The sequence below is a fragment of the Cupressus sempervirens genome, chromosome 4 (genome assembly GCF_028749045.1).
Source record: "Cupressus sempervirens isolate cs-2001-9-10 chromosome 4, ASM2874904v1, whole genome shotgun sequence".
Classification (NCBI taxonomy): domain Eukaryota; kingdom Viridiplantae; phylum Streptophyta; class Pinopsida; order Cupressales; family Cupressaceae; genus Cupressus; species Cupressus sempervirens.
In genome coordinates this window covers 477034278-477058022 of record NC_143121.1, presented here as the reverse complement: position 1 = coordinate 477058022, position 23745 = coordinate 477034278, and the positions used below count along the sequence as shown (strand labels likewise).

At 35.1% G+C, this 23745-nt stretch overlaps 1 protein-coding gene across 3 annotated transcripts in view; it reads right to left on the bottom strand.

The window, feature by feature from the left end:
* SS3 (starch synthase 3) overlaps positions 1 to 23745 on the bottom strand; it is a 239001-nt gene that overhangs the window by 153882 nt on the left and 61374 nt on the right. For all 3 annotated transcript variants that reach the window (XM_089825567.1, XM_089825568.1, XM_089825569.1), the window contains exon 6: positions 23149 to 23330. In XM_089825567.1, the coding sequence (XP_089681693.1) occupies positions 23149 to 23330 (182 nt within the window). The remainder of the gene's footprint in view (positions 1 to 23148; positions 23331 to 23745) is intronic.

Below are 23745 nucleotides of genomic sequence, written 5' to 3'. Positions count from 1 at the left end.
TGAAACAATCAAGGGAAATAAACAATTTTTCCAATGGACTAAAGAAGCAGAAACAAGTTTTCAGTTACTGAAGAAAAAGATTACTGAACAACCTATTCTAGCCTTACCTGATTTTGATAAACTCTTCCAAGTTGAATGTGATGCTAGTGGAATGGTTGTAGGTGCTGTTTTAAGTCAAGAAGGTAAGCCAATTGCTTACTATAGTGAAAAACTAAATGATACAAGGAAGAAATATTCTTCATATGACAAAGAATTTTATGCTCTTGTTCAAGCTCTGAAAAAGTGGAGGCATTATTTAATGCCCAAAGAATTTGTGTTGTATACTGATAACCATGCTTTAAAGTTTATTAGTAACCAAACCAAAATAAATCAAAGGCATGTAAAATGGATTGAATTTCTTCAAAATTTCACCTTTGTTATCAAGCATAAAAGTGGTCAAACTAACAAAGTTGCAGATGCTTTGAGCAAAAAAAGTTTGATCATGCAGAGCGCTGAAATAAGCATAATGGGTTTTAATGATCTAAAGGAGATGTACAAGGAAGACATAGACTTCAAAGAAGCATATGAAGCATGTGTGAATCCTCTTAGTAAGGATAGAAGTCCTTGGATGGATTTCATGATACAAGAAGGTCTTCTATTCAAGGGAAGTCAGCTTTGCATCCCAAGAAGTTCCATGAGAGAGAACTTGGTGAAAGAAAAACATAGTGGTAGTTTAGCATGACACTTCGGGCAAAACAAGACACTAGCTCAGTTGAGTGCACACTATTACTGGCCAGGTATGAGCAAAGATGTTAAGAAGTTTGTAGAAAGATGTAAAGTGTGTCAACATGCCAAAGGAGGTGGTCAAAATGCAGGTTTATATCAGCCATTGCCAATTCCCAATAGGCCATGGCATTCAGTAAGTATGGACTTTGTACTTGGTTTACCAAGAACTCAAAAGGGGCATGATTCAATCTTTGTAGTAGTTGATCGCTTTTCCAAAATGGCTCATTTTATTCCATGTAGAAAGACAAGTGATGCTACAAATATTGCCAATTTGTTCTTCAAGGAGATAGTTCGGTTACATGGACTGCCTAAAAGCATTGTCTCTGATCGGGACACTAAATTTGTAGGACACTTCTGGAGGACTCTATGGAAAAAGTTGGGTACAAATTTAAGCTTTAGCTCAGCTTATCATCCTCAAACAGATGGTCAAACAGAAGTAGTCAACAGAAGCCTTGGGAACATCTTGAGAAGTTTGATCAATATGCATCCCAAACAGTGGGACTTGGTACTTGCACAAGCAGAGTTCGCATACAATGACTCACCTAACAGAAGCACGAGTATGAGTCCATTTCAGATTTTGTATGGTATGCATCCTAGAGGAGTATATGAGTTAAGGAATTTGGGTAAATTGGAAACAAGAAGTGCCAATGGTGAAGACTTTGCAAGAGCAATGCAAGATTTGCATGAACGGGTAAAAAGGAAACTTGAAGAAAGTGCCATCAAGTACAAAATGAGAGCTGATCAGAAAAGAAAAGAAGTCAACTTTAATATTGGTGACCTTGTTCTAACTCATCTTAGAAAAGAGAGATTTCCAAAGAGTGAGTATAATAAGCTAAAGGCTAAGAAAATTGGCCCTTGCAAGATCTTAAGAAAGTTTTCTAGTAATGCATATGAAATAGAACTTCCACCAGGAATTGTGATTTCTCCTATATTTAATGTTGCAGATTTATACCCTTTCAAAGCTGAAAACAAACAATTAAAGCAACTGGAAAAGATAAAGGACAGATTGTTGAGTGGAAACAACAATTACCCAAAGAAACACCCAAGCAACCCGAGGAAATTGTGGACAAGAAAGTGGTCAAGAAAACCAGAGACAAAGAATATTTTCAATACCTAGTCAAATGGAAGGGCCATCCACTTGAGGATGCCACATGGATGACAACTTCAGAACTATCCAAGCATGGTACAAATATTGAAGACCTCATGGACAGGAGTTCATGAACAAATCTTTTGTTTCTTGGGAGTCTGATGCAGGCGCAATCTTTATTTTAAGCTTGTTTGTTAATCAAGAAACTTCTAGATAAATAATCTGAGGTGGTGAGGCTCTCACAAACCTTGGAATAGATTAGTTCCAATTATGTAATAGGAAGTTGAGACATTATAGGGATGTCATTAGATTAGTTTCAAGCTTAACTTAGCCTATTTTATAGTATAAAATAAGCCTCAGTGCAGCTTGCAAGAATGATAAGTAGTGTATGGTAAACCATAATGTAAATAAAGTTGTTGTTTTACATCCAACTGTTTTATTTGAGTTCTTTTTCTGTGAGTCTTTTGGTCTCTGCTATCATTTTTTGGAGTGTATTTTCTAGACTGCATTAGTTAGCTACCTAATGTTGGAGTACTCCTTTGATAGATAAGCATAGTGATAGTGGCCTTTCCCTAGGAAAGTTCCGCACACTTCAAGAAGCTATTGGAATAATGAAACGTAACTACTTATAGCTAGTTGCCGATAGGAATTATCTTCTCAAGTGCGATTGCACTACTATGATGCACTGAGGAGAAAGGAGAAGGAAGAAGATGAGCTCACTCAAGAGCTGAGGTGACTATGGATTCCTTGGCGAGCGCACAGTTGGCCCTTTGGGAGTCTTGGTCATGGATTGGGGAGCTCAATGTGGAGTTGATTTTGGTACAATCTTCACCAACTACGGATGCAATATAGACTTCTACAGTGACAGTTGGTGGTGATCGTATAGCCACGGATTGTGGTGATGGATGTATTGAGAATGCAACTACATCCATTACAGATACAGGCACAATGGTCTTTGATAGGATGAGTATTTTGGTTGAGAGCAGCAATAAACCACTTGTACATCACGTTTTGCCGAGTTTAGTACTATGATAGATGATGTTGGTCAGATTATTGATAGCTCTTGTGTGGCTATGATGGATCCTCCAAAAAGTTGTGTCACTTTACAACACTTCCATCGTATTTTGAGGGGACATGGGGAGTGTCATCTGGTTGGGATAATGGATCTCAAGTAGATTTGTTTCCCTCTCCTAGAAGAAAGTTTGTTGCTTCATCCCAAGCAATTTTGGACACCAACTTCTCGTGTTACAGAATCAGGGTGGTCATATTAAGGTTGAAAAGAGAAGGTTGGTTTTGCCTCTTATTGTTTTTACAATAGAGACTTGTTTATTGAGCACCTATTTGAGTGTCTAGAATTTCATGAGGGTCCAAATGGAGTCACGGGGGACACTCTCATCTAAGATTCTCATAGTGGTCAGCGTTTGGTGGGAAACATTATAGATACTCTAACTACAATGCTTCCTCATAGATATTTTATGGTTGGATTTGTAGAAAGGGTTACCAGAGCCCCTACCCCATCAGTTGTTTGAGGTCAGAGATTGGATCCATCTCTCGATTCTCAAGTTATCAGTGATGAGCCATTGGTTGAGGTTGGAGCCTTCTACTATAATTACATAGTGAGGAGTGTTCATTGTTTTTATTTCAATCCAAGTGTGTAGAACTTGATTATGCATCAATGTGCATTGGCTTTGAGATTACACCATCCTTTGTTGAGAGGATATTTTCCGTCTATAGAAGTCAGGATTAGAGGTTACAAATATCTGTTTCAATTGTTTGTAGATAAGCACTCACAGGTTCAGTCTTTGGTATCCCATCATTTGATCAGGTACTCAACAAAGATTGCTACTCCTATGTCATTGTTATTATTCAAAGATGCTTAGATAAAGGAAGGCCACTATTTCAATAGGCATGATGCTATGATGGGATCTCACATCCATGGGATATTGGCAGTGTAGTGTGAGATCTAGAGTAGCGGATGCTTACATATATTCGTACATCCTTGTGATGGATGAATGTGAGTTTCATTTATTATGGGATCCAAGTGGTGACAAGGTTAGCATTATAGGTTGGATGCATCCCATGGGATTGCTTCACCATTTCCGATGTAGTGGTGTTGTGTGTAGGTTAGCATCAAATATCATCAATCATATTAGAGTAGAGCTGAAGAAGAAATCAATGCTTTTTATCCGGGTTTTTCAGGATTGTGGTGGTATGGTGGTTCATTGCTTGAGCCATCTCCAAGAAGGGAGGACTATAATATCCCCTTCCTAGGCAACAAGAACTGGAGTTGAGGGTTGGCCTGTTGGTGCAAGAGCACCCTTGGGTCAAACAACCTATGATTAATATTGTATCTAGTTATGCAAAATCAAATCATCTAATAAGGTCTTCTACAACTTTTACCTATCAAATATAGTCAAATGAAGTCATTATGTAAGCCCCAATGAGCCGCTCTATAATCATTTGGCCTATAAGGCCCTAGATTGGTCAAAGGTGGTCAAAATAGGTATAACAAGTCCAAGGGAATATAAAATGATTCAGGTCATGTTTGTTCGCCATTTTTGATATATTGGCAAAGTTTTGTGGTCATGGACAGTTATTTGAAAAGAAATTGCATTAAGTGCCAATTTACAACTTTGCACTAATAATGTTATTGGTAAATCATCATTTCCTATATATATACAAATTATTGTTATTAAATATATTAATTAAATGATGATTAAACCTTAAAGACATGTCTCTTCACGAGACATGTTTCCTCTTCTCATATTTATATGAGATCCAAATCTGCATTTCGAACACACCTATAACAATTGCAGTGTAATTACATTTGCAGAAACTGATCCATGTTTTCTAACATGAGTATCAGAGCTAGACTGCAAGTGTAAAAATAGAATCAAGAGAGCAGGGAATAAATAAACATCCATTGCAGGATACACATATCAGGAGTGATATGGACAAAAGACTATGCTGTGGATTAAAAACAATCAACCTATATATTTAGCAAGACATTTTGGAGACGATGGGATTACCAGCAATACAGCATACATAGTCACTGGATCAATAAAGGATTATATTAATAAAGGATTATCAAATTCCTACAATTACTTACCAACATTGAAACATCCGATAAACAAAGTTATCTCAGTTTTCAGTCTATAGAGAAAGAGCGCAGTCCATATGAGGGAACATATTATTATGCAGATACACTATTACATAAGCCATCATAATCATAGCAAAGACAGTGATATAGATTTCAGATTGATTGTTATTTCAAGCCATCATATGCAGCACAGATTACTGACAAGATTGATATAGATTAAGAATAGCAATGAGGGAGCCACTCTTATATAAAGGTTCATCCGTAGCACACAATGATCTTATAAGGACATCACCAACCAGATAGATGATTTGATCATGTCTACGTAGCAGATTTGCATCACCATTCCATATAAAAATCAACATCTGATGAACTTGGATAGTTATCGAATAGAGACCAGTGAACAATTAATAAAACATATCTAAGATATGGCACAAGGAATAATAAAGATGACAGATAGAGCACGGAGAAAAGGTTGGTTTTCCTTCATTTAGAATTGGTGGGTACCGTTGGGTATGGTATCAAACTCAGAGACTCAAAGAGAGAGAACCCCCACATACAAAACAATAAAGTATCAAATTAGAACCATAACCAAGGTATAGATGAGAAATAAATAGATTGGTTATTAATTTCAAGAGAACATAAATAAAGAATTAAGAGATAGATGGAAATGGACAAACACCATCACCAAATTAGTGCTATCCATAAGTATTCTAACATGAGAGTTAGAGGATGGTTTATTAAGATTATTATAATCACTCAATATTGGCAATACAATCAAACTCAGAGACTCAAAGAGAGAGAACCCCCACATACAAAACAATAAAGTATCAAATCAGAACCATAACCAAGGTATAGATGAGAAATAAATAGATTGGTTATTAATTTCAAGAGAACATAAATAAAGAATTAAGAGATAGATGGAAATGGACAAACACCATCACCAAATTAGTGCTATCCATAAGTATTCTAACATGAGAGTTAGAGGATGGTTTATTAAGATTATTATAATCACTCAATATTGGCAATACAATCAAACTCAGAGACTCAAAGAGAGAGAACCCCCACATACAAAACAATAAAGTATCAAATCAGAACCATAACCAAGGTATAGATGAGAAATAAATAGATTGGTTATTAATTTCAAGAGAACATAAATAAGGAATTAAGAGATAGATGGAAATGGACAAACACCATCACCAAATTAGTGCTATCCATAAGTATTCTAACATGAGAGTTAGAGGATGGTTTATTAAGATTATTATAATCACTCAATATTGGAAATACAATCAAACTCAGACATCACTATAACTTGGAAGAGTATAATCAATATGAGTTGTAATCTCAGATTGAACAGAATATGAGCATCAAAGATTGATCACTTAAATCATTTTCTTTTACCTTCAATTCATTATCATCATGACATAAATCTTCATATTAGTTATCTGTCAATTATTAAAAGGATATATATCTCCAGCAGGTATTAACAAGAGTAATATCAAGGTGATATTTGACAACCATAGCAAGCCAGTGATTGGAAAGAGGAATTAGGAAAATATATCGAACATCGAGCATACAGATTTATTATATATTGATGGGAAATATGAATGAATAACATATAATTACAGAAATATAAGGGAGTTTTATCCTACGAGCTTTAATCTTGAAATGAAAATCACTAAAATAGCTTTCCATATGCCACATCTCTTAACTCAAATGCTAACAGATTTTTATTTAGAAAACCTTTGAACTAGTGGTGTGGTGAAGTTCATTAGTTGAGGGTGTATGTACAGGAGATACAACATTCATAAGCGTAGAGTCGCATGACAGTTTTACGGCATTGGCATTTGTACTTCCAAAGGTAGCTCACATGACTATCCAAGTTGGAGGAGGAAATGCTGCAGGTAGTTGTTGGAGAATTTGTTAACATCACAAACCTGATATGATAGGAGGATATGAAAAGATAGGAACTACGACATGTGATCCAAAGTAGCAGATATTAAGAAGGCAGATAAATAATCCGTTCGCTGAGAAATCACGGCATCCACGTACTTCAAAGGAAAATATCAATAAAGACATGACAAGGCTATCATGCCAATAAACAAGGACAAGGAAAGACTACGTCGACGTCCAGGAGTTGCTGGCAGAAATTATTATTGATGCGAGAAATATGGCGGGACATCTATTTGAGATTGATGAGACACAACAAAACATCATTTTCTGAGGTGTAGTGAAACGATGTATCATTAGTGTATCTGACAATAGAAAGAGATATCGAATCATTAATCTACAGTGGTAATGTTTTTGGACATGCAACCACAACGAGTCTTTACTTCTCTGATTTGGCCCTGTTCCATCTATGCTTCCCTAAGCTTGATTCTTTCATTTGAGAGCTTTTATCTTAGCATTTCCTCAAAGTGGGATAACACTGTCAATTGGGTGTCTTTGGGGATGATACCCATGAGGAGTCTCATCAAAAAGGTCTTGAATGTTATGAATGGAAGAACCGCATCTATTATTTGAGACATTTCATTGTTTGTTGATCAGACGTGAAGTTTTTGGTCTTGCAAATGCATAAAATGGACTAAGAGGGAATTTTACATTGTGGGGGGAATAATAAGCAATGTTCCATTCCTGTTTTGATGTTGATGTACAGATAAGTATTTATTATCTTTGAGTATTACACTTATTTTTTATTGTAATTTCTTGCTTATATGTATGAATAATAAGTCATGTACCTTGATGTACTCTTGTTCCTTGATCTTTTCCTTTTATGTCTGAGGATGTTCTTGCAGGAAAAGATGGTTGGTACCATACACATGCTACCAAATATTGTGTAGACTCAATCTTATGACAGTAGCTCGAAAGAAGTTGTGAGGCTCTTGAAGCAAACATCTTTGACAATTGAGATTATGAGTATACTTCCACATTAAGAGGGAGTATGACACCTCTTCAAAGGCAATGCAAGAGCTTAGAAGATTGATACTCAAAGGGAATCTAGAAATACATGTATGCGATTGCATGATTTTGATGGGCCTACTCTTGAGTGTGTTGGTTCCCAAAACCACAAATTGGAAATCCAAGAGCCCACCACTTCTCCAATAGGATCTCTCAATCAGTTTTGGCCAATGAATGAGAATCACCTTGGTACCCCTGCACTTCAGGGTCCGCTACACCTAGGCAGGTAGACCTTCTCCTCGAACTTGATCATTTGGTTGAGAGCTTTTCTAAAGCGAATTTAAGCTTTGGATTTCTTTGGCTTGCAAGGTCCTTGAACTCAATGAAACTGAAACTGAATACTAAATAATGGTTGGATGTTTTGTATAATTGAATACTAATAAATTTGATTCTTCTAGGGAGGAAGTTATAGATTTTCTGACTTCAATAATAGAAAGACCAATGTCTCTGCTCATCCGAGCAATAGAGTCAACTTCAATGAATTTTTACGTACAACTTTATAAAGTTCTTATGCACTTGAACTGCCAACAATTAAATAATCAAGATGCAACAGACCAAATATTATGCAATCCTAAATTAGTCCAGATTGAGTTTTAACTCCTTTGGTAGGGAGACAAGCTAGATACAAATACGGAAATAATTTGATATTTCACAATATCTGTGATGATCAAATTTTAAATGCTAAATGACCATGTTCGCTTATCCGATATTTAAATTGTATATAGAATTCCAAAAAATAATTACAAAGAATGATTCATTTGCAATTTAATTCTCCATGCCATTTAGAAATAAACAAAGGACTTTTTATTTTATTATTAAAATAAAATAATTGAAATTATATTACAAAGTTATATTAAACTCCTTATCCCTCCCTACAAGTAATATAAAATGCTTCTTCAAAATATGGTTGTTCGAATATGTCTTGGATCTTGTTCTAAAATGAAATAACTCTCCTTTATATCTTTATTTGATGAAGGAAATGGACTTTTCAAGATGAATCGTCATGTCTCTTAAAATATAAACTACTTTTAATTAACTACATCCTTTTATTTTTGTTTATTGTTTTTTTTATTGGGGATGGTAATTAAAATACTTTCCTTCATAACATAATCTGAAGTGGGCCTTTGTCTTTTATTATTCTTTACATTGGTTATGACCTGGACTTTGATTCTTTTTGAAATGCATATAAATCGTAACTATTACCAAAGCCTACTTTCCAGTGTAGCTTGGCTTTAGAAACTTGTATTTGAATTATATCTTCATAGTTTTGTAATACACTTGACAGACATTACTTTTATTAAGATGAATATCTGACAGTACTCTTGTCTTCGCTATGGATGGAACAAATAATTTGCCACGATAATCATCTATAGACTTTTAATCACATCACCTTCTCTGTTTCATAATCATTTATATCATCCACTATATTTTGTATTCTTGATTCATACACTTGTGCACATGGTGATAGAGCTCTGTTTAGATAATAACATATTCTTGACAGCATCCTTGTCTTAGCAAGATAGACGCTTATGAAACTGCTAGAGCTTTGACTGAATGTCGTCTTTTGTGAAATTTCAATCTATCCACTGAGTAATATTCAAGCAATATTAGGGTTCAAATATTCATCTATACTTTGGTTTGAAGCAACGCTCTCGATATGTAACTTCTCCATGAATTATATTCCCGTGTATTGCATGCCTTCTACAAATATTGAGCACCTACAAAGTATTTTGAATCAACCTACCATATGATGTCCGCAAACATCTTATATGATTAGATCGAAGGTCTCGAAGGTGAGGCGTGATTATCTTCTGGCTATGCATCATGGCCTTTATTTTGCTTGCTATCGAAAACCCATCAAAATCACTGTTTCACATATTTCGTTGTCGATCCTTTTAACTCCAGCACACACCTTCGTTGACATGGGTTATAAGTATATCCTCTCGTTCCATTTGAAAAATGTGAGTGAACACTGGAAATTCTTGAAAGAGATTATAGTGAAGAAATTTGAAAGAGAACTATAGGCGAACGTTTGAATTGACCAGAGATCTTTGGATTGAATACCTTGACTTGGAAACAACGATAAAGACTCTTATAACTGGTAATGAACTTCTGTACTCTTTTATTTAGGAATTACAATATCAATACACTCAGTCCTATACGGATTAGATTCAGATTGGTGACATCAATATTGGCAATAAAAGTCTTTGTTGATAGCGTTGACTTAAAGTATTGTTTCTGTGATATCCCCATTCTCTTTGATTTCCTGTATAGTTTCTGAATTACAGCAGCACTGTTTTACTCTGAATTCCACTATCCATGAATAATGTTGGTATACTTTAGATATCTATCAGTCTCCTATGCATCATTCCTAATTTTTATTTAAAATTATTGCAACTGTCCTTAAGGTTTTGAAATTGCTAAATCATTGTTATCTGTAACTCTGTACCAATGATTTTTCCTCAAATGTTTACCTAGCTCAAGCACATCATCAAAAAGATAGATGCATTATCTATTATTGTTTATCTATTATCTATGATTTTTCCTCAATTGTTTACCTTTGGTTGGAATGTGAAGAGTCTCTCCTTAAGTTATTTATATCGCATTAAGCAATAGGCAATGTACACTTGAACATTTCATTATCAATAAAGATATATTTTTGTTGTGTGGCTGGGTTTTCCCAGGATATTTATGGTGTTTTTTGGTTCAGTTTTGGCTCCTTGTTTATCACCTTGATTTTTGGGCTCTAGATTTAACATGGTGTTAGAGCTAAATTTTTAAGTTTATATTAATAGCAATAAAGTTATCTGTCTTATTTCTTGGTGTGAGTATCTATTTCGGACTGTGGAAGTAGCAAACCAAAATCATCGTGGTTGTACCTACAGTGAAGGTTGTACATCGATGATTTTATGAGTAAAGTGAAAGAGCTTCACTAAATATTGGATTGCGTTGTTAGAGAGCTCCTTGAGTTTTTAAAGGAGTTTCTTCCTCTAGAGACGATCGTCAAGGAAAAGGAAAATTAACATTGCCCTACAACATTGGAGATCACATTTTTTTTTTTCAGCCTCTCAAGAGGAACCGTCATCAAGAAATGCGTATCGAGTTGTTTTGAATCTTATGAGATAGTTTTCTCTCATTATGAATTGTATAGGCTATGATCAAGACAGGTAACCCTAATATTATATGGAGACATTTCATAGGTAAATTTTTTTTGTCAGACATAGCTTCATCCTTGATTGATTTGACAAAAGAATCGACTCTTTTATTATATTCAATATGCTTATTATCTGTTATGCATTTATTCACTGATGTATTCATTGTGAAATGCTTTTGCATGAGTATCGAGGAACCAACACCTCCTTTGCAACGCATGCATGGGTTTTTCAAGTCAAGATGAAATAGTCTCATGAATGCACCTTCTGCGGATTATCCTTCTAATAATATGTTGGTTAAAGAGATTGCATAATTGATCAAGGGTCTCAAGAGTATCGTTCTTTATCACCTTCACAAACGAAAGGGCAAAGATTGTCATCACTCAAAGCTTCTCGGCTATTGCTTCGTTCTCATCCCTTAGATAGCTCTGTGTATCGAGATTATATCATCTGTGATTATTAGCTAGAAGATAGCAGTGACTGCAATGTATGTGCAATTTTAGTCGTGTAAGTCTGAATGTTGGATGCCCCCAAGTAAACATTTTCAAAAACTCTCATTTGTTTTGGAACCATCATTCCATGTTTAGTTGGGTGTGCTTGCAAAGCAACCAGTAATAAGTGAGATGAGTGTTTCATACTTCAATTCACCACATAATCATGCCCAATCTGAGGTAGTTCAAAAGAAACTCCTTGACCCACATGATGAAAGAAGATAGTGGTTAGTCATCATAGATTATTCCTATAACCATTGAAAAACTCTGGTGATTGTAATTGTGTATACACTCATTGTAAAGAATATGATAAGAAGGGATTAAGAAGTGTCATATTTTTCATCAAAGGAAGAAGCGAGGTTATTATAGTACACGGGATTTTTTTTTCATGTTAATAGGTGGTCTTACCTTGTCCTGGTAAAAAGAATATCGGCAAGCAAAGAAAGCTTCTTCATCTCCCAGTCTTGAAACGTAAATCATTTCGGTGGTATATCTATAGCTCATGTTATCACATCAATTTTGATGGGTTTTTTTTTTTGTGTCATATCATACTTGTATGCTACGTTAGTCTTATCTATTGGCTTCAATGCCTTGGAAATTGTCCTCGCCCTCTTCTTCTTGGTAAATAAAATTGTGATATGGAGATAAATAAATCAAGATCAAATCAACTGGGTTGGTTTTCATGTTTTGGAGATCAAAGATAGTGGCGCCAGTTATTTTAGAAAGGAGTAATCAAATGCCAAAAGAGCTAGTATTATCCTACTCATAATACATCTTTTCCTTCTATAGTGATCTTGTGTGCATCGAGGCATCTCTAAGGAAGCAAGCTAATAGAAAAGGGGGAAACATTTGGCTCTTGAGATTCCAATGATGGTAGGAGATATGATTGCAAAGGTTGTTTAATGGATTATGATTTGGCATCATCATGAAGATAAGTATTTTATTTATTTTTTAATTGATCATAAACTGGTATTTGCATCTTTATATATTGGGTTGATCTCTCTTTGTTACAAGATGAAGCAATGACATGAGGTTGCTTTGAATTTAGAGGGAGAGGCTCAGCTTCAGAGGGAGGCTTCATAAGCTATCTTCTTGTGAGAGTTAAGAGGGAGTACCTACGAAATCTCCATCATTCTCATATATGCTTGTAATGCTTATGGTATGTGTAAAATTTTACTTAAATGGAACTAAGTCTTATTTTGTTATGCATATTTCTATTCTTGTGTGAATAAAAAAGATTGTAACATCAGCTATGACAACTCTTTCACTATGTGATAATGAACATCATGTTGAGAGAGTCCATGATGTCATCGCGTTGAAAGACTCCGTGATGGGAGTTGGATGTCATGTTTAGAGATTCCATGACTGTTCACGTTGAGAGAGTATGAATAAAGGCTTAGCTGCGAGTCTTGCAAATCTTTTCATGTTGAGTGATTCCATGAATATGAGTAATTGTTATAGGGTTGCATGTTGAGTGATTCCATGAATATGAGTAATTGTTATAGGATTTCATGTTGAGTGATTCCATGAATATGATTGATTGTTACAAATTTTCATGAATCTTATAAGATATATGGGATGAGATTTTATAGTTACCATTTTGGTTGCAGTCTTGTGTGATTGTTCAACTAAAGATCTCTCTCTGGCTAAGAGGGAGTGTTGAAGATGGTAGCTGTGACAAAGATCTTTATCTCTAGAAATATAAATGTTATTACCATTATTGTTACATTCAGCTGAAAAGGACACTTATGTTTAAATTGTAATATTAAATATAATGACATGTGTCATTTGACATGCATTGAGGCATGGAAACTCAAAGAGTTGTTATTGTATTTGTAATAGAGAGTCTCGTTTTGGGATTTTGGAGAGACCTTCGGTTGGAATGTGAAGAGTCTCTCCTTAAGTTATTTATATCGTATTAAGCGATAGGCATTGTACACTTGAACATTTCATTATGAATAAAGATATATTTTTGTTGTGTGGTTGGGTTTTTCCCTTCCTTCTCGAAGGGTTTTCCCAGGATATTTCTAGTGTTTTTTGGTTCAGTTTTGGCTCCTTATTGCTATTTATCACCATGTATTTATGGCCTCTAGATTTAACTTATCACTAGAAAATCGAAAGATTAATATCAAATTCAGAGTAAGTCTGACAAGAATCCTTGGGGGAAGAGAGACTCTAAGGGAGTAACTAAAGGACCTGACTTTCCAAGACCATTGTTTAGAGGGAGAATTTTGAGATGCAATCCTTTCTAAATAATATCTTCCCTATAAGGAGAAGTTCTAAGTGAAATTCCTTGTAATGCATTTTTTTTTCTCTGTGAAAGAGAATTGAGGTGAAAGCCTTTGTACCACCCTTTGACTGGGTTCATGGTGGTTACTATTTCACATATGACATGTAATCAAAGGTGACGATCTTTCATTGACATATATAAATAGAAGGTAATCATTGAAAGGTGACAATCTTATAAATGGTAGATCTATTATCATGACAGACTTCATTAAATTGTTGTCCTAGAGTGTTGGAAGTCATGATAATGAACGTATCAACCAGAAGGTAACTATTGTAAGGTGACGAGTTTATCAATAGTTGATCTATCTCCTAACACCAAAATGTGTTAGAGCAAGTGTTATCATGGTTCTTCCGGCCTGATTTTGCCAGACACCTTGATAACCAACTTCTCATGGTTCTTCGGGCCGGATTTTGCCAGACACCATGAAAATGAATTGTTATGGATCTTTGGACCTGATCTTGCCAAACACCATAACTTAAATCTATCATAGACCACACTTAAAGTAGTGTTCAAATTTGATTTATAATTGCTTCAGTTCTTTTTTTTTGCTAAAGAGAGAGTGTTGAGAAATTTAGCCTTACAGTGAATTGAATATCATACTGAGATGACATCTCTTCATATACTTGAGAACATAATGTGTTCTACAAATCCTTCCTAACTAAGAGGGAGTGTTAAAGTTGTAACTTCAATCAGATTGATTCGATATACATTATTGTTATTGGTAAATCATCATTTCCTATATATACATATTCATGCAATAATAACATGTATTATATTATATATAATACAAATATAAATCATACATATATATATAATACAAATTATTATTAAATATATTAATTAAATGATGATTAAACCTTAGAGACATGTCTCTTCATGAGACATGTTTCCTCCTTTCATATTTATATGAGATCCAAATCTGCATTTGGAACACACCCATAGCAATGGCAGTGTAATTACATTTGTGGAAACTGATCCATGTTTTCTAGCAATTATGTAGACAAAACTCATCAACCAACTTCATGGTTGATTTGAGGTAAGTTGGAAATGTTAAAAACTTGTTGTCAGAGCTTAAAACCCCTCTTTGAGTCGGAGGTAAGGCAGAGGATGAATTTTGAGGGAAGATCTTTAATGGAAATGTTGATTTTAATGTAAATTTCTTGTCTAATTTTCTTATCATCCATTATTCTCCTCCACTGATTGGATTCGACATGAAACATGCTAGAAATTAAATTTTCAAGAGTATACTTCCTTTTGGTCTTTGTTTCAATCATTTTCATGAAGTTTTATAAGTAATGTTGATTTTGGTCGGTGAAACTTCCAAATTTTCTTACAACAGTCATGTTGCAGCAATTGGTACGGATTTTTATGAATTTCTTACGTTATAAAAGTTATATGGATGGAAAGATTGGTGAGTCTGCTTTCATTTGCAACTGATTTGGGTCCATTTCATGTTGTGTAATAACCCCAACAGGTTATAACTCCTTCCAACACCAAAAAATCTTTATACTTCAGTTGTTTGACATTTCGTCAAACACTTTGCAAGCAAGGGTCATCTGACTGATATAACTTTTCAGATTGCTGCAGCGATTCTTGTTTGGATTTGCCTCAAAGAGAATGCTTACAAAAGATTCCAAATTGTCTAATCAATGACCTAACATAAATATGCAACTAATTTTGGGTGAATGCATATATGAGTTCTAATCATGGAAATGACCACCTACAGCCAACTGGTATTTTAACAAACAGTTGGTATGCAACTAACTGGCTGATAAGAAATGATATATCAATGCTCAAAGACAACTATTAATGACCAACAATTGTATCTCCTTGATTGAGAATGAGTATCCAATATAATATTCATACTAAGTTAGCCAAGACTCTTGGCATTTACAAAGATATCAAAATATGTTGATTGCGGGTAAGTAATATGCACCTACAGCTCCCAATGAAAACTAATGCAAAACTAAATATCTAACTTCAATACTCCCCTACAGCAGTACACTAATCACATGCATGATTAAATATAACTAAAGCCATGGATTGCTGATACCATTGTGAGAAATGCAACAATGAATGATGTGTCTATTAATGAATGATAGGTCTGATATAAAATGACAATTACAACAGCACCCTATAGTGAAAGGCAACTATGAAAAATACACATCACACCTGGTATATGAAGTTGCCTTAGAAAATAGATGAATTGCAATACCACTGAACAGAAAATAACCTCCTCAAGTGCCCAAGTCGTGCCTCTCTAGCTGCTACCCTTGTTGCTTGCTTTTTTTTCCAGAATTTGCTTTTTTCGTTTTGCTTTTTCGGATTGCTTTTTTCGGATTGCTTTTTTCGGACTACTTTTTCCACCTGCTTTTTCGGATCTGCTTTTTCGGCCTGCTTTTTTCCGAACTGCTTTTTCTGCTTGCTTTTTCGGGTCTGCTTTTTCGGCCTGCTTTTTTTCGGACTGCTTTTTCCGCCTGCTTTTTCGGGTCTATTTTTTCGGCCTGCTTAAAAACCTCTCGAAATGCTGAAATGCTGAAAATGGCCTTAGGCCCAATGATGCCCTAGCTGAAGTGACTGAAGTATCACCTCCAAATGTGCAACCCTTCAGAAGATATTTCACTTCCTCAGTTATGCTAATCCAAGGGAGTTTTCGTTCCCAAAGATCACCTCCAAATGTGCAACCCTTCAAAAGATATTTCACTTCCTCAGTTATGCTAATCCAGGGGAGTTTTCGTTCCCAAAGATCAATTGACTACCTGAAACCACTTGGCTCCACAATAGACTATGTGATTGAATCACAATTTGATATCAAGAGAGAAGTAAACAATTGGATGATTAGAATGAAGCCCAGGGTGCCTATTTATTCTTTTTTCTCCACTTTCTCCAGAAGCTTCTAGAACATTATTTTATTTTATCTATTTAGTGACTTTATAAAATATTTTATAATTCAAGTCACTTTATTAAATTAATTAGATATAAAGTTACCTTTTAATATTTATTTATTTGATAACTTTATAAATAATTAACTTAATACCACTTATTTAATTAATTAAAATAATTAATTAGTCATCCTCATAAAATATTCATTATTTTGGACAACCTAATTAATTAAATTAATTAAATCAAATTGCCTCCAAAAATGGGGACATGACATGTTGATTTAAGAAATTTGTGTCCTTTTTGGTAACTGCAGGTCTGAAACCCAAACACAAAAGAGTAGTTAACAAGGGTTTGATTGTTTCTCTAGTTTTAACCGTCCAAAAAATCTACAAATTGGCGATTCTGAAGTAGATTCATCAACTTTTCAAATGTATTTGGTTTTGTGTCAAATGATGTTGGCATGTGGGAGAAATTGGATGCCTAGGCAGACTGACCATACAGAATTATTGTTTTTTTAAGACAGTCAAAAAAGTTTGTGCAGAGGTCATAACTCGATTTCTAACGATTGGATCTTGCTTAATTTTTCATATGTTGTTAGAAGCCTAGTTTTTCAAATCCTCACTAGAACGATTTCCATAATATTGTCTGGTTTGAAAGTTACAAGCAACAAAGTGCAGCACTATCATAGCTGTCAAGTATTGACAGTCAATCTTAAGTCTTTGATCTCTCGTGGGATTTGATCACAAAAGTAATTTGATGATTGATGTGTTGAATGTGGTTGATGGGTCCATTCATGTTTTGAAGAGTTTTAATCAGGTTGTTGATCTTGTTTGAATATGGACAATGGGTAATGGTTCAGATGTTGCTGAATGTTACTGACATGGCTAAGTAATGTTAGTTTGTTGTTTGGAAAGTGAAGGGTTTTGGAATGGCTAATGTTGCACACTCAGGGCTATGAAGAGTTGGTATTCATGTTGTCTTGTTGGATGGTGATCAGAGATTGGAAGTGTTGAATATAAGTGGCTATTGTGAAGAAGAATTTCCTCTTGAGCAATCCAATATAGCGGGTCTTGTTACAAAACTAATAGAGTAAGGGAAAGGTTTCCTTAGGTGTAGGGAAAGGTTGCCTTAGCAACATTGACAACATTTTGTCACTTTGTAACCATTGGCCGTATGGTTTGAAATTCTGTTTGGGCCAGTTGGGGTTGGTATTGGACAGTTGAGGGAAGGCCTATATGGCCAATTGAACTTGTAAGAAACAGGTTATTGTTGGAGAAGCATTGAATGGAGCAATTGATTCATTTGCCAAACGTGTATTTCTGTGTTTCAGTGATTGCACTGATCATATATGCATTGAACTTGTCTTACAACCTATTGGAGATGTTAGTGGTTTGAATTACCTTTCTTTTAAGTCCAGTTTCATCGAATTTGGTGAAGGATACAAGAAGTGATTACCCGATTGGTGTTGACAGGTCTGAAACCCTAATCACCCAGGGTTTTGAGGAGGATAATGCATATTTCTTCATTTCACCGCTACAAAATTCTGCTCTTTAGTAAAATGAAGGGTTGTCAAGTAGCAATAGATATTTTGTTGGCTTTGGATCGATTGGTTTGTGCACTTGGAATTTTGGAGGGATTTGAGGGTAGACATCTTTGTGGCTAGCCTAAAATATCTGCAAATTGGAGTACATAGGAGATTGTACTCGGATGACAATCAATCTGAAGGTGGATTGGGTATCCTATTGAGTATAAAGAACTTTATGTGCCATTGGTTGGCCTAGATAACCAAAGCAAGAAGGGATTGCTTTGTAAATCAAGCAATTAGGCCTACTAGGGTATCATTGATGAGGGTTCTGTGGTTTGATATCAAAGAGGAAGAACCCAAATGCAAAAGTTTGTAATCTGAGAGTTTGAGAAAAATAGTGTCCAAAAGAGTAATTTGTTTAGGATGTTGTGTAGGTGGATTTGGAGAGGTTTCCAAAAATACCAATTAGGAGGCCCAATTCCTAGTAGGTCTCTAACTTGACCAATTTGTACAAAATAAGGATTATGGAGTTAGGGTTGGAATCAAGGAGTCCAATTGTTTTGATTGAAGTGTAAGAAGGTCAAGGAACAAGTTTTCAAGTCTTGGTGTTGAAATCAAGGGAAGATCTTGAATTGCAAGGAGGGGTACTTAGTAACCTAGGATTTAGGAGGCCTCTAATTACTAGTAGGTCTCTAACTAGACCAATCTATGCAAAATAAGGAATATGGAGTTAGGGTTGGAATCAAGGAGTCTAATTGTTCTAATTGAAGTATAAGAAGGTCAAGTAACAACTTTTCATGCCTTAGTGGTGAAATCAAGGGAAGATCCTGAATTGCAAGGAGAGGTACTTGGTAACCTAGGATTGTGGAATAGAGATTGTGGACAATGAAGAATCCACTAAGTAAAGTTGATTTATTTGGTTGAAAGGGCCACTAGGAGGTGGACTAAAACAAGTTTAAGGGGAGTAGGCTTGGTTGTAGGAATACCAAGAATGGTTCCTAGTGAATGTCATGATCTCGGTTGGTAGTAAGAATTGGTTAAGTACTACCTCCCCTGCATCACCTATTATTGGAGTTACCATAGGCCAACAGAGTGTGAAGGGGACTCATTCTAGGCATAGAGAGCAAGACACAATCTTTTTCAGTAAGTTTGAAGCAGTTGATGACATGTTCCTAAAATTTAGGAGCAATCCCTATTTTTTAGGGATTGATTGGTAGTTGTATAGGAGACGTCCAAAGGCCATGGGGGACATTTTGAAGACATTGGATGCACTTCCTATTTTGAGGAACTCTTAGTTCAGTGGTAGTGGCTCCAAGGGTAGTTGTAGTGGAGGAGATTCACACAATCTCAGTTTAGGGTTGATAGGATCATTTCTCTTCAGTTAATGAGCATCCCTAGATTTGAAGGAGAACTGGCAGTTAACGGGTTCACCAACCAGGGGGCACAGAAGTTAACTAGGGACCCCTTGGATAGTTTTGGTACATTGGGTGAAGCTCCTAAATTTTTGGGCGAGTTCCTATTTTCTAGGAAGAATAGTCAGTTTGCTTGTAGGGGTTCAAAATTCAAATAGAAGAGCTGATCATTGCATTTCAAATGGATTTTGATTCAGAGCTCCTTGGATTTTATTAATAAATAAGGAAATATATTATATTTCTCAAGTTGTGAACATAAATAAAAATTGAAGTGATATAATAAAATAACTTATAATAAGTCGGTCCCCTTTTCCTAGGGTTTTGAGGCATAAAATGTTCTAATAAGAAGAGGAAAACATTATAATGATAATATATAATACCTAAGGGATCAAATTTTATGTGAAGGCTTCTATCTTATTAAAAATAATTAGGTGAAATCATGGACCTAAAAGTTACAACCTAGGGATTTGAGCCTTTTAAAAGGGCATTTGGAAGGCCATTTTAAACATCCAGTTGATAATATTTTCATCTGAGATTGAAGGCAAGGCCCTGTTTGCAGAGTTGCAGTAGAATTGCCCTTCAATAACGAAATATCTTGAAGGAGATAGGTTAGACACACGCCTGGTTTATTCACAGATTTTGAAATCTCAATTGTCATTCCAGCTTGGAGAGTATTTATAGTACAAAATTGTTAAGGAATTGCAGATTTGCAGACGTAGACCAAGGGGTAACATGCAATCTAAGAAGCACATGGAGAAATTGAAGGTAATATTATTCACGGCTGGGCCGTATTTCTCCAAAGAATCACACCATTCAGCTTTGTAAAGGGTCGGCATCATCTTAAAAACAGATTGGGCTGCAACAAAGGGGAAATTTGTTCTCAAAGTGCAGATCTGGGGAGTTGAGTTAACAGTGTATCATTTGTGGGTTTCTCATAGATCATATCTTCTTCCTGTAGAAGGTAAAGACAACAGATAGAAGGGAAATTATATAATTCAGATTGGGTGTACAAACTACAGCAGATTGGTAGCAGGTCAGTGATCTTATAGTATCCATTCAGCCTTCAAAAGGCCAAGCAGTAGTGGGTCTGCATGCTGATCTTGTTCTGTGGTTCGATTTAAGAAGAAGCAGCCCAATTATAATTTATCTCAGGCATTACGAGCTGCTGTTAGTGCTGCAGAGGTCTGTCGTATTGTTCAGCTGCCAAGAAAGAAAACCAGTCTTAATGTCATTCCTCGAGCAGCAGCACTACAGAACTATCATTCGAATCTGCCAGAATTCATCATTTCTGGTCTTAAGCCTTAATTGGATGATCAATACATCTTTCAGCCTGCACACTCACTTCCTCTACCTGATACGACTTCTATAAGTCATTGTAGGGCGTAGATCTGAGAAAGTTGAAATTAGAATTGTTATTGTATTCTTTCAGCATTGAGTTCTTGAAGTTGAAAGTACTTTCATTGAATCATCATAGTATTCCAGCCTTCTTGTTCAGTGCATTCAATTTAGTATTCATTGTCATTGATATTGCAAAAATAAAAAAAATAAAAATTGAAATTTAAACAACAAAAAGAAAAATCAGAATACAGACAAAACCATAAACAAATACCTCTTCTCTGATCAAAGCCAAGTTTACAAACACATCAATTCTTCAAAGATTCTTGGAAGGAATCTTTCAACTCTTCATCCAAAGAGACAAACAAAGCCTAGTCCTTGTCAACATTAAGTTGAAAGTTAGTAATACAAAACTACATGATGGAGTCTAGATGAAGGGATCCAATGAAGGACTACCCAATCTGGTAGGCCCCACACACCATGCACAACAGATGCAATTAATTGCAGTACTAAAAACTTACTAGCTACCTCTAGCTGATTGCAACTTGCATTCAAATACATTATGCTATATTGCGCTACAAATTTTTGTCACCTCTATCTCACTTTCAATTTAAGGCTTCAAGTTTCAACACATCCCTCACCCTCAAGGAATCTTCAGTTCTGCTCAGCAAAGTTTTATTCTCTTCTCTTGTGCCAAGCATACCTTCTTATTTTATTGACAAAGTTACTCTTCTCTCTTGCTTAGCCCTATGACCTCATAGCCAACAATTTAAATAATGTATAGCAATGGCAGCCTGGCCAAGAAAGAGTTGTAAAATCCTATCACTGGCCAATAAGAGGAATTCAGCTAAAACATCATTCTCAAAATGAAAGCACAACCAAAACAAGTGCATTGATTACCCATGTGGACAAAGAAGAAATGTCTAGAAAAATTGATAGACACACATACCTCAAATAATAAATTGCACAAAAAGTAGGTCTAACACCCAAAAAAATAGCTAGCAAGAATGAAGAGGATGGATGAACAAATTGATGCCCATTAGAGCAAGAAAATGTATAATCCGTTGCTTGCCAAAAGAGTATGTGGACAAAGAGAGTATAATTCCATTTAAGAAATGAATGAGCAATCAGAAAAAAGATGAAATGCCACCTTACTGTCAGAGACTGACCAATGTAGCCTAAGAACCAAGAAATTGATCCAAGTAGGTACAAGATGAATCACCCTCAATCTAAAGGAAATATAAAAGACAGCTAGAATTTTGTCAATTAATATGACTTCAAAAATCTATTGCTAAGAGGAATGAAAACTAGCTGCCTTGAATCATAGGGAAATAATTTCTGAACATTGAGCACATTGCTATAGCCAATTGTGACAGATCAACTTATGTCTTCAAATCTTGAAAATTATAATAAAAGCTTCCGTTAAATGAGATAGATGACAGCTTTACGAGATAGAAAATATCCATTTATAAACAATTATATTGCATAAAATCATAATAATTGTTTTATCATATCAGAACAACATATAAATTTACATTAATATCCATAGTACATACCATCCCTTATATTTCATATCACATCTGACCACCAAGGCAATCATTTAAAGTGCACAGTCCTCTGTGAGAGATTTCTCAAATATAAACTTTAAGCTTTCTGTAGATCTTCCCATGAAGCTAGTTGATCAAGGCAGCAAACAGCAAACACACTGAAAATGCAAGCAGTTAAAAGAAACATTTGCCAAGGATTTTCATGATGTAGGATTGTTTGTGGACCTGGATGCTCATCACTCACTACAATAGTATGTAAAACCAACACTTAATAAACCAGTTTGAAATATAGTAGATCGAAAAATCCATGGAAATATATCATCGAGCAGCACTATTCTGAAATATATCAAGGAGCAATGTTCCAACACTGAGAATCTAGAAAGCCTGTTAAACATTAATAATAAGCACACTAATCATGGATAGAAACAAAAAAAAGAGGATCTCTACTCGTCTAATGCAATGTTGTAATATACTATCTAACAAGAAAGAGAGGGGAAAATATTTGAAACAGAATAATCGTGGACAGAGAAAACATTCATGGACATCATTTTAATTTTGTTTGATTTCTCATTAACTTTTCAAAATTGACATACAGTTCAAAATAACCTTTGCAATAGGTGCCATCTCTACTGTTACATGCACAATGTGCATCGGTGGCTCCCTCAGAACTCCTCCAACAACAGGAACATGATAGTCCATCCCATTTCTATTGTCATATAAGCCACCATGCTCATCACCTCTTTCAGAAAATACAAAATCCATCATATATGCATCTAGAGGAACCTTAACTGCAAAAGAAAACTATTTTTGTCAGGTTTCCTAAATAAGCATACCAAAATAAAATTAAAACAATGTATTCATTAATGTCAAACAACTATCAGTTCCCAAAATCCAATTACTGTTCCAGCTCAGTCCTGTCAAAATATTTCTCAACCTTGGAACCATATCATTAGATATTTGAAGTTTGAATAAAGTCATCTATAGTTTGTAGTAGTCAAAATCTAATTGCATCTACGAATCATTCCATCTAGAGAATCACTTAATCTACGATGGAACTCATCTCAAAAATATATTCTGATACAAAAAATCGGAAATTGTGGTATAAATTATTTTTAAAGATTAATTCACGCAACATGATAGTACCCATGAAAAAAGTCCAAAGTACTAATTACTGCAATAAAATTGACAGATAAATAATTAAAA